Raw genomic sequence first — 12,930 nt, 5'->3', positions numbered from 1 at the left:
TCGAGGAGGCCCCATGACAAAATGTTATTCACTCGATCTCTACCATAATTTATTTCAGCATTTACATTTTCGTTTTCTTCTTCTTTTTTCCTTTTGTTAACTACTCTTATACAACTCTTTTTGCGTCTTCGAATTTCTTCTTGTTTCAGGAAAAAATAATACATGCAGGCTCTATAAAAATCCCCCGTTCAAATAGATAAAACGTTCACTCTCGAGAACTAATTTACATGTTTATCACTAACGTAACCATTAGGAAACTATTGAAATGTTAACTGATATAACTGCAGATGAAACAATACTTACAGCCACTAACGAAATATCTATTCTTGTGTAGCCTCACAGACAACAAGTATCTGGTGAGTCATTCACTCTTGCTGACTACGGGCGAAGGTCACTGAACTAAAGGGTGGTGGCAAGCAAGCAGGCTTGTGCTCTACCAAAGACGAGGTCACGTGTTCCAGTTATCAATGGCGTACGAAATAAGGAGGAACACAGCTATCTGACGTATGTTTTGGTCCCGTCATTGCACGTAGACAGTGGCGTATGCTGGTTCTAACGAGTGGGTAATCTCCGACATTTTGATCCTCAAACTCCAAAAGTTTCCGTGCAATTTATGTCACGCTCCATATTGGATTTAGGAATATTGTGTCGGAATGTTTGTCTTATTGCTACGATCACAATCAATTAATTCTCGTTATTGCAGTTTACTATACGCGTAGAATTTCAAATAATAAAACAAGACAGTATTATAAAGCTATAAAAAAACAGCCTGTGAAATATAAAAATGAAAGACGTGCACTAGTGAAATAAAAACCCGCAATATTAATTTAAGTGCAAAATTCAACTTACTCCAGGACCCGATTACTTGTGCTGTACTACATCCAAAGCACGCTGTTTGTCCAGTTGCACGTCAATACGTGTCTGGGCGAAAGATTGCAGCTTAACAAAGGAAGTTATGTGACTTTTGGATTTTTCATGTTTGGCACAAGTGTTGCAAAGATTACAGTCACGCGTCCATACATTCTTTTCAGCCCCGAAAAGTAAGCACGGCGAACAAAAATGCAAAGCTTATTAACACTTATACTTCCTGTCAACCATGGTGTTTTGTCATAATTTGCTTGCGAAAATGCCTCACATATTCCCGATTTTGTCTTTGTGTGTAGAAATAAGTTCAAGCGATGACACTGGCCTACCTGTATTAACAATTTGCAACTTCTCCTGAAAAGATCTTGTTCCAAAAGGTTTCACCAGCAAATCTTGTATCACATCCATTACCCTTTAACACAGCACTATCACGACAAACACTAACACCTAAATAAATAATAAACACGAAGCACAGCACGAAGCCAACGACTACACGCATTCAGTTTCACGCGCCAAACTTCTGTTGTTGTGTTCCTGGCTCAGAATGAAATTCCCTATGAATAATAAAAAAAATCCCTTTCCGAGCTCGAATTGACAGGTTTTTAAAAGTTCGAATCATTGCAGGTCAGAGTCAGAATTTTATTTCGGGATGGGGATCATCCCTTATTATCAGCCGCCACATAAATTTGAAACAGTGGGGTTAGAAGTCCTGAAGATGAATCTCAGATTATTAGAACGTATTAAGCAAAGTGTTTAATCCTGCTAATGAAGTAAAATGAATTACCACTATACACTTTTTAAATTAGATATTTGTAGGATTTCGGGGAGGGGGGTTTCCCTTTAAAAAAATATTCAGTTCCGTGAGATAAGTATTCTCGCTGCTTTTGAAGATTAGAGAGGAATTTTTGTAAATACAAGGATGGGGGGAGTCAGCAAATAGGTGCTTTAATTGCTTAAGCCTTGAATTTTAATTCAGTTTGCTTCATCTTCAATATTTAAGCTTTTCCCTTTTGATAAATTTATGTTCAAGTAACAGAAATCAGCAAGACAGAAGCAAATGTAAAGTGAAAATTAGCGTAGAATTGGTTTGCCCATGTTATTCAGTTTTCCTGTTCTTCGCACTCTACCGGGTATGTTTTCCCTAGTTGAGCGGAGGGAACGGTAAAGGCTCTCAAGGTTGAGAGTGCGACCGGTGGACTCTCACAAGAAGGAGCTTACCCTGGGCACGGAATCACCGCGCCTGAAAAGCAGTGTTTCCTCCCCCTCTTTCCTTTCTCCTCCCTCCTCGCCAAGGGTTGTAAGGAAAGCGGGAGGAATGACGTCAGGGTGAGATTCCCTGAAGTCATTCCACCGGCTGGAGAAAGGTTCCCGGACATTCGGTGGCAAACGATTGGAAGTATTCGCGCGCTGGAAGCAAGGAAATGTATGCATCGAAATTGGTTTGGAAGAATATTGCGAGGAAATGTATATATATATATATATATATATATATATATATATATATATATATATATATATATATATATATATATATATATATATATATTAAAAAAAAGAAATACAGCCGGGTCATCTGCGATTACCTAGATGACCCAGAGTATACGCCGCTGCACGTAGAACACTTTATCGTAGTGGCCTTGAAGTTCCCTCAGGGCACTCCTACGTAAAGGCTTCTGAGCTAGAAGGATATCTTCCCCATTGAGTGGAGGAAAAGTGGGTGCGTATAGAGGTCCCTCAACTTTCGTATTCTGTTTCATTTCAGAACCCGTGCTGTATCGTCGACTTAATCCAATCTATCCGATGTAGGTTTTAGGTTCTGTTTCTGTTCGGTTATTTCATGTTGTCTTCCTGCTTATGTTATTCGCGACGAAGGCTCTGGATTCGATAATCTGGACAATAACGGGATTGTGTTGGTTGCTTGATTTGGTGTCTTAAGTTCACTTTATGTCCTGTTAGGCTAATCGTGAATGGACCTACAGTTTAAAGGGGGATCCGAACCACTATGTTCCTCCACCGAGTATCGAACCCGGGATCCCTTAATTACAAGGCGCCCACGATCCCACTCCGCCATCGGGGATTGTGTTCGCAACGAATGAATCAAATTTGAGTGATATGATATGCAACCATTGGAAGACTATTGAAAGAAAAGCTACGGGAACCTGCCAGTTTTTCTACTGCAGACAGGAAACCATAAACATGCAAGAGAAGCTTATATTCTATGAAACCTGACGCTATGTGCTCGAATACTGGCTATATATAATCCATAGAGGCATAGCAACGTTAAACAACCTCTTATATGATACATATAGGTTTAAAAAGGTCGAAATACAAAGATTGTGTGCGCCTCACTGATCGCGTAGTGGTAAGGCCTTGTAATCAAGGGGTCTCGGGTACGATACCAGGTGATCGCACATAGTGGTTCGGATCCCACTTAAACTGTATGCATTTCAGATTAGTCTATCTGTGCCGGTGACTCAGTCGGTAACGCGTCTGACTACCATGCTATAGGCCCCGGGTTCGATCCCCGGCCGGTTCAAGCCCGGGAACTTTTCTAACGTTGGAAGCGGCCCCGGCGCCCACCCAGCGTCGAATGACATGGATACCTGGGGGAAACCCTGGGGGTAAAGGCGGTCAGGGGCGTGATGCTGATCACATCACCCCCCACTCACGAACGAATCAAGAAAGTATGGGGCGGCGTGATGCTGATCACATCACCCCCACTCACGAACGAATCAAGAAAGTGTGGGGCGTTACCCCCACACCCCCTATACGCCTTCATGGCGTAGCGCTAAGCACAGGTGAGAACTTTACCTTTTTTTTTTTTGCATAAAGTGGACTTACAACAAAATTTAAAATTGCGATAAAGATTATGATAAGGTATTAAAGAATTGGGTCTAACACATTTTTTTATTGTTTACCAATGACCTTGTTAACGGTGGAAGCGGTCCCGGCGTCTACCCAGCGTCGAATAACATGGGTACCTGGGGGAAACCCTGGGGGGTAAAGGCGGCAGGGGCGTGATGCTGATCACATCACCCCCACTCACGACCGGATCAAGAAAGTGTGGGGCGTTACCCCCACACCCCCTATACGCCTTCATGGCGTGGTGCTATGCACAGGGGAACACTTTACCTTTTTACCTTGTTAACTAATATTCTTAATTTCAGTTTCAAGATGAAATCGGCTACGAAATAAAAGGAGTGGGTTCATATTTCTGTTACGAAATTCCACTTTTGTAGTAGACCTGTGCCACACTAAGATGTGACATAATAAACAAATCTGAGACACTTTCAAAGTATTAAATTGCTATCTACGTATTTGGGAACAATCTTTCAATATAATACTTTTTTTGGACGCGTCAAATCATAGTATTTAATTCCTGTTTTAGCAGCTTTAAGAAACCTGATTTTTTGGGGGGGTTACAAATGCCCTTTCTGCTCCCGTCAAGTTACGCCTATGAAAAAACAGGAATTCAAAGTAAAAGACTGTCCCGACTAAATCGGGAGACACGTCTGATAGATTTACAATTGGGAAAATCATAATTAAGCGTGTAGTTGAAAACAACCTATTTTCATATATTGCATGCAGCTCTACTTTTTCTGCAATGTCGATCAAGAACTGGGGACGTGGAGAAGCACAACACTCCACGTAACCAATAGTCACGTGACCCTCTTTGCTTTCCTGTCATGTTGACCTTCGCGTGGAACACATTTCTCGGTGTTAAGACAGGCAAAATCACCCGATCATCGAAGGGTGCAATATGTGTTGCCTACCCTCCTGCATTACTTGCTCCTATTAAAGCCTTATGGGGAAGAACTTTTTTCCATGACTGTACCGCATGCGTTTAGGAGATGCCTCTGCGCGAATGTTTTCAACAGTCTCAGCAGATGTCGATTGTCGCACAGCACTTTTATCATTTTCGACTGTTTCTAAAGACTTTTGCATCCATGATTTTATCAACTTCACATCTGGTGGTCATTTTCCATAGCAATTTTGAAACTTCCGTTGCACCGTTTTTGGTGATTTCGTCTCAGCCAGCCTCACAACACACTGAACCTTTTCTTGTGTAGAAGCAATATTTTCAGCAGCGCCCGTAGTGACGAACCTGCATATTAATTTCACACTGCCAGAAAAACTCCACAATTGGTCCAATGCATCAGCAAGAGAAAAATCAAAATCAGTGCAATCACTAAAGAATAAGAACGTTATGAAATCAGGGTAATCATTTTGGGACACCCTGTATATTTGAGTCCTACCTACATCCAGAAGAAATAGTAGTACAAAGTACATTTGCTAGCTATGCGTGCAACGAGACACCCATACTCAGAAAAAGTAATAGTATGTTGTAAGTCTAACTCTTAAGAAATTTAGTCACTTTCATTAAACATTGTTATTGTCATTATTTAGTAACTTCTATTTTCCTAACTTTCCAACCCTTTTCTCCCTATCTAGGTTAATTAAAAGTGACGATAAAAATAAATTATGAATTGATGTAGTAAGTAGATGGTATGACAATGTTTTTGGGCCTCTTCGATGGTGCAGTGGTAGCGTCGTTGCCTTGTAATCAAGGAGTCCCGGGTTCGATACCCGATGGAGGCACATAGCGGTTTAGATTCCACTTTCAACTGTAGGTCCAGTCCCGATTAGCCTTACTGTGCATAAAGTGGACTTAAAACTGCAAATCAATCAATAACGTTTTTGACTTTCCCATGATTCAACCGTATAACCCCTAGTATTGTAACGCTAGCTTATATACATCAGCAATTACAGTTAATTAATTTGCCTACTGATGTTACTGGTACCTTGTGCTTTATGCCCAATTAGCTGTTATTGACAATAAGCTGCTACTTTCCTTACTTCAGAGACATCGGCATTGCCCCCCCCACCCCGAAATTTCTTGGAGCTCCCTCAAATTTTTCCATGACTTACGAGTAGATGACATTTTAATTAAGATTTTTATAATTGTCAAAAGAAATTTTGGCGTCTATAGATCACACTTGTACTCATCTTTTTTGTTATACAGTATGTGTATATATATATATATATATATATATATATATGACTTTGGCCTATCTGCCGACTGCCAGTTTCCCTCCCACAATCCTACCTAGAGGTGTGGAGATCTTCAACGGGTAATGGGGTGACGTGTGGTCAGAACGTAGGACCTTGATGTTTTTACAATTATTATTTCATTGGTGATTGGCAAGACCACTAGTTTTCTCAGTATATACAGGGTGTTCATAAAGTCCCGATACCATTATAAAAAAACAGCTCGGAATCTACATTCAATAGAACAATGCTGTTGATTGCAAAATGAGCTACAACTCTCCACGTTTATATGCCATATACCTCAATTTTCGCCCCCTCTAGTTGCTCTCAGAACATGAAGGTGGTAATCCACTTCACGCGCCAGCATATCACCAGTAACAGTTAGGATACGCTCCGTTATTCTTCTCCGAAGAGTAGCAACATCTGGAACAGGAGTGCGGTAAACGCAATCTTTGACATACCCGCAGAGGAAGAAATCCAAGGGTGTGATATCAGGAGAGCGCGGTGGCCAGCGAATAGGTCCATCAAGGTCTACCCACCTGCCAGAGAAATGCCCATCCAGAAGACCTCGAACAGCCTTAGACCAATGAGGGGTTGCCCCATCTTGTTGAAAAATTATGGTTGGCTGGAATTCCTTCAACTGAGAAAGAAGATACTGTTCAAGCATGTCGTAATAAATTTTTCTTTTGTAATGGTACTGGGACTTTATGAACACACTGTATATATATATATATATATATATATATATATATATATATATATATATGCATATATGTATGTAATCATAATTTTATATTAAAAACTACTAAGGTAAGGTAGAGGCACCCCTGTGCATATGGCATATGCACACATGCTATGAAGGCATATGGGGTGGTGTGGAGGTAGAGTTGCACTTATTCTTGATCTCGGCTATAGTTGGGATGATGTGATCAGCATCACACCCATAGGGTTGCCTCGCAGTACCCATCTAATTTATGCTTAAAACAAAATCCTTATCAAGGTAAGGGAATTCGGAAGGAAGGTGAATTTACCTGGAACATAGAGATCGCAGTCCTCCCTGCTTGCATCGCCGCAATCAGCATCATCATCAACCCTCGCCTCAAGGGTGGCTGCCCCACAGTCCACGGGGATGCCTTGGTACACGCACCGCAACCGGAAGGAGTAGGTGGCGCCCCACACGGCACTCAGGATGACCAGCTCCTTCTCCTTGTCCTCGGGGGTCATGAGGATCCCTTCCTCCCCCTCGCCCCCGCACTGCCAGGAGCTCTCAAGGGTGAAGCAGGAGCCGCTGAGACGAAAGGGGTGGGAAGCCTCGGAGGTGGCGTTCGTGACGTACACCACAGGATACGACCACGTCACAGTCAGGTATCCTGATCTATGAGGGACTACGGCCAGCTTGGATGCAGCCGAAACATCTAGAAGCAAACACAAGAATATAATAGGAGGTAGCACTATTGTTGGGCGATGTCAACTAGACGATATATCGTCACGATATTTTAGCGATATATATCGTGTGGGCGATATGTCGTGACAGCGATATATCGTCATGTTATTTGCCAGATTTCTAAAATAAAAAAATCTGGACATATAGACATGGATATGGTTAAAGTTATTTTTAGGTAGTGACTGCTGCAACGTTCTTTTTCTGCTGGAACCTCAAAAAAGATGCGCGTGACAGCAGACCCGGTCTTTGTTTTATCGTGATTTCACCATGCTATATCTGCAATTACGTCTGTAACACATACTGTGAAGTTGTAGCGATTACTTTCACAAAAATGTTTTAAGATTAGGTCCCTTAGCATTCTTCTAATAATAAACCTAAATGCTCTCGTAGTTATTTTAGGTTCTGTTAGCATTAAAATAATATCGCTAAATGCTTTCTTAAGAAAAAGGTTCTAAATTACCTGTACATTCATTCCCGCTAATCATAAACTTGCATTTCTCTCGTCTTAATCTTTCTTTTAGCAGACGAATTGCGTGGCAAGAGCAAATTTGACGCTTATTCTCACTCCTGACACGCGCGTGGCAGCAGACTCGGCCTTATTTTTATAACATTTTCTAACATTACACAATCAATTGCAGTTTAAAGCATTGTTAATGCCGAATTTTTAACATTTTGACAAAATATGTTAATATTTGACTGAACACTTGGCGTCCTTTAAGAGTACCTTTGTTCAAAATAATCACTGCTATAAGAACTGTCTTTTTGGCATGACCAAATAAAAGAAAAACTTTTTTACATCCCTAAGCACTGAATTTTATTCACTCTGATTCCATTGACCAAAAAAAGAAACAAGCGACAGCTGTATTCAAACCAGAAGTTCCTTTGCCAGTCGTGAGTCGTTTCTTATTCGACATATCGACAATCGACAATGAGCAGTTCTACATCAATGTTAATATGAGGATTGAGTGGTAAATGGTAATTGATATCCAATTAGATTAGTTATAAATTGTTATTAATTTCTTGTTGTATAAAATGATTTTGAAATTTGAATTCGTTTTGTCTTTAGCTAAATAAGGGACAAATGGGCGTCCTGAGAACATGTTCCGGGACACCGGGACATTTCATTCAAAAAGGGGACAATCCGACGTCTGGCAACCATATATATATCGTGTTGGCGATATATCGTCTCGATATTTTGATATTATATATCACAATACGGAAAATTTATCGTATCGTCCGTGACGATATGTTGCGATATTGGAAATCCCTAGTAAGCACGTTGACTGCCACAATAAAAAAAATCCCTGGAGCCACAATGTTTTATTACGAGAATAATAAACAAGTTGAAAGCAATCTTTGATGACTTGAAGAAAAATTGTTATTTTTAATTATTTTATGGGCGTCAGTCATATGCAACTAATGAAGCGCAATTAATTATTACGTTGTCACGTGAGTTATGCTTGACTCACAGCATATTCATTGTTGTTTTCAAGCATTGTTATTTACTTCTGAGTATTGTTGTTTTTTGAGAGCATTGTTATTGTATGTTTCTGAGCATTAGGACTTTTGTTATTTGTAACATGACTCTGACGTATAGCCTACTATTGTATCGATATCCTTATAGAAGCTGGCCAGCAATAATTCAAGGCCAAACGCACAATCGGAAAACTTGAAAACGTTTTTTGTTGTTTACTTGTGAGATTTAACTGAAATTTAAATGCAAAAATAAATAGAAAAGAAGTTAATGTACATCTATTAATTTGATCCACACTTTTTCAATTGTTTGTATTAATTCTAACAATAACAGCATCAGTAAATAAAATTTTCACGAACCATCTGCAAAATTTTGTCAACGGAACCGCGTCTCGTGAACGCATGCGGTGCATGCTGCGCATGCGTCAATTGTGGGAAAAAGGACAGCTTGCTCTGGGACGACATTAATGAGCATTTCTACATTCTAATTTCTTCATATAGGAGAAGTATTTATTTTACACGAGAGCTCTGAACCAAGCTTATATTACATTTCTTGGATCTGAAGTGACGCATGCGTCAATTGTGGGAAAAGAATTATTACTTTCTTTCATTTCAGATCCAAGAAATGTAATAACAGTGTAGTTGAGCGCTCTCGTTTAAAATAAATAATTCTCATATATGAAGAAATTAGAATGTAGAAATGCTCATGAATGTCGTCGCAGAGCAAGCTGTCCTTTTTTCCACAATTGACGCATGCGTTCACGAGACGCCTCTGCATGTATGTTATAGCACGGCAGCGTGAGTTGCCTGTGCACCACGAGGATACCAAGGTAAATAGGCGTGCGAGTGAAATATGCTTCAAGAGCCCCGGGCGTGAACCTTTACTCTGCCGAGGGGGTGGTCAGAAAGTTACCCCGGTTTCGCCGAGGCCTTTTGGCGCGAATTTTAAATTCGTACACTTATTTGACAAAAATGTTATATCTCGTATAGACTATTTGACCAATCTACTTCCGGTAACTTTTGTTTTGCAGCTAAAACATCAGGGCATGCAACTGTGCATAAATCAAAACACCAAAGCTAATAAGAGGGGTTGGGTGGGCCGCGTCCCCCAACTTTGAATGAAAAAAATATAAAAATGGGTAGTTTGTTTCACATATTCGATAATGCAATGCACCCAGGAACATGAAATGACTTTCATTCAGTTGAGAAAGGACAATTCTTTGAAAATAAGGCTAAATTTTGAGTCCCCTTCCCAAAGTAGCGGGGGAAGAGGGTGCAAACTCCACATTTTTTGTGATCTTTTCATTGAAAGTTGGGGGCCGCAGCCCACCCAACCCCTCTTATTGGCTTTGGCGTTTTGATTTATGGACGGTTGCATGCCCTGATGTTCTAGCTGCAAAACAAAAGTTACCCGAAGTAAGTCTACGAGTTATAACATTTTTTCTCAAATAAGTGTACGAATTTAAAATTCGCGCCAGCTTCCATACGTAACTTTGGAGTCGGGGAGGGGTGCATCCACATGACGTGCCAAAGCCTCGTTAAACCCACCGTAAGTGTTTCCGACCTAACAGAAAAGTATCAAGATAATAAACAAGCAGGAATTCTGTAATCAGCTTCATGGTCGATTTTTGAACCAAATTACGAGTAGCACCTTATATTCGATGGTCAAAAAACGGACCAAAATACGAGTCAAATACAAGTGACGAGGCAGCTAATGTGTTGGGAGTGCTTCAGGGAGAGGATTTCGCTCGAGCGCCAGATAGTTCTCACGGATGACGCTAGATGACATACGGAATTGAGAGCTTTTCTGCTCGAACTGGCAAAACGAGCGGTAAACAATCCCAGTAATATACGTATAACCTAATTTGTCCTTCGTAGTGTGGCCCTCAAATATATATCGTGAGGTGAAAGACGCATTGATATTGAAACTTAAGTGAACACAAACATCATCTTCATGCAGGGCCGTATCAAGGTTTGTGGAGGCCCCCATTTTTTTATTATATTTTACTTGGAGCTTTATTAGCTCAATATGTTAACCACCAATTTTCAGCAGTTGAAATGGTACACTTGATTTTAGAATCAGTAGTCATTCACAATCGAACATACCGCAGATAGGTTTGCAGGGAGAATAGCGCAGTGAAATAAAGTTACAGGGCGAAAATTGTAGCGCTATAGCAGCAGTAAAATTCTGAGTCTAAATGTCTACAGTATATTATGAAGAGTGAACACCGTAACTACAATATATAGTAAATATTAAGGGGGTTCAGACGGAAACAGAGAACTGAGCAGTACTTACGTACATAATTTATTATAAATGATATTATTTACAATTAAGAGTAAATATGTCACTACATATACACGGTCCATCTACTGGACAATTACCGACAGGTTCATTGTGGAATTGTAGTAACTACATTTTCTTCCAGAAAATTTCCAAAGGGTTAACACTTATAGTACACACACTTTTCTTGACTTTTTCGCCGAAAATTCATCTACTATATCATCGAAGTCCAATTCACGAAGAAGTTCGTGTTCAATGCTTAATAAACAAAGATTGGATAAGCGATCCTGTCCCATGGCAGCACGAAGCCTGTTTTCACTAAATTTCATTTTTGATGTTATTAACGAAAGAAAGTTATGTATTTCGTAGGATTATTTATTATCTTAATCGTATCTGAGAATTAATTGTTTGAATAAGTGTGTCTTATTTCCACACCACAGCCAAATCAATCCATGGTACAAAGTATACTGAGCTTCAGATATCTACAAACATATCGACTGAGAACTGTGCTACAATTGGATCCAGATGAGTGTAGACATAACAATATTGATTTTTTTTATTTTTAAAATACAACTTCTTATGTAATTTTTTACAAGCATAGCCAGCTGGTTAAAAGATTTTTTTGGTGGAGGCCCTTCATAGCTTCCTTTTGGTGGGGGCCCCGGAGCAATTGCCCCAGTTGCCCATAGATTAACCCGGCCCTGTCTCCATGTTAAAATGTAGTTTAGTTGATCTTACTAGTGCACAGTGATATATGAGAATAAAAGAGCTGATTAAAGTGGACAAACAAGATTAATTTATTTTTATTGAAAATATTACTTATTATAAATTAAATTAAAGGGAAATGTATGTAGAATTTAAAATTATTAATACAAATATTAGTTTGTTCACAAATATAAAATTTGGTTTAAATTAGTTGACAATGGATCTAATGGAATCTTGTGCCCAATATCATTAAATTACTTTGGAATGTACTGATTTTCACTGGCATGTTCCATTTCGAACACAGGAAAGTCTCCGCCCAGCTTTTCCCTCCGAGTGAGTGTTGCCAACTTAGCTCTCTTGGAGCCAGATCTGGCTCTTTTGTGCACTCGTTTGCCTGTGAACTGGGGCGCCTCACTATGATACAATCACTGGTTCCGGCCCACATAGACCAACTTTTGCCATGAATATACATTTTGCACGTGACGTGATATTGTTATATTGGCTGCGTCCCCTCTTATATCCCCAGCTACTTTTTTTTATATAGCACTGTGTTGACGTGAAATTGGCATAATATTGTTCTCAGGGAATCCTTTATTTTCGATTTCGTACGACCATGAGAAAACTAAGAATAAATTGTCATCAATTTAGAGTTAACGGTAATAGCAGCGCCCCACCCCTTTGCTAACTAACATTCTCTAGGCAGCACTTCGTTAATCTAGCTCCTTGAAAGTCAGTTGTAACTTCATTTAAGGTGAAATTTAGCTCTTTTATGCACACCAGGTTTGCAAACACTGCCAGGAGGTAAGGAGAAATGCATTAGGCATATGGTAGTATTTTTTGATTTGTCATCTTGGGAATATCAAACTTCCTATGGAATAGAAAATGATATCAACGGGAAGAGGGCAGTTTGAAGAAGTGATGCACAGCAGAAAAGTCGAAACTCCCATTTGATTAACCGTAACTTGATGTCGAAGTTGATTCCCCATAAGGGATTCCGAAAATTCTGATTCGTCATATTTTTTACAGGTCGCATCTAGCTTAATAATCAACTTTGAAAAAAGCTTCGACCTGACCTCTTGTACCCTCACGTTTTTCTTCAGTAGCATTGCCCATT

General features: G+C 39.8%; 1 protein-coding gene across 3 annotated transcripts in view; it reads right to left on the bottom strand.

The window, feature by feature from the left end:
• LOC145982078 (uncharacterized) overlaps positions 1 to 12,930 on the bottom strand; it is a 187,355-nt gene that overhangs the window by 89,223 nt on the left and 85,202 nt on the right. For all 3 annotated transcript variants that reach the window (XM_083115674.1, XM_083115675.1, XM_083115676.1), the window contains exon 6: positions 6,945 to 7,328. In XM_083115674.1, the coding sequence (XP_082971800.1) occupies positions 6,945 to 7,328 (384 nt within the window). The remainder of the gene's footprint in view (positions 1 to 6,944; positions 7,329 to 12,930) is intronic.

Source organism: Lepisma saccharinum, chromosome 30 (genome assembly GCF_977018435.1).
Source record: "Lepisma saccharinum chromosome 30, izLepSacc3.1, whole genome shotgun sequence".
Taxonomy (NCBI): Eukaryota; Metazoa; Arthropoda; class Insecta; order Zygentoma; family Lepismatidae; genus Lepisma; species Lepisma saccharinum.
Note: the sequence above shows the minus strand (reverse complement) of the source record. Positions and strands in the feature narration are given on the sequence as shown.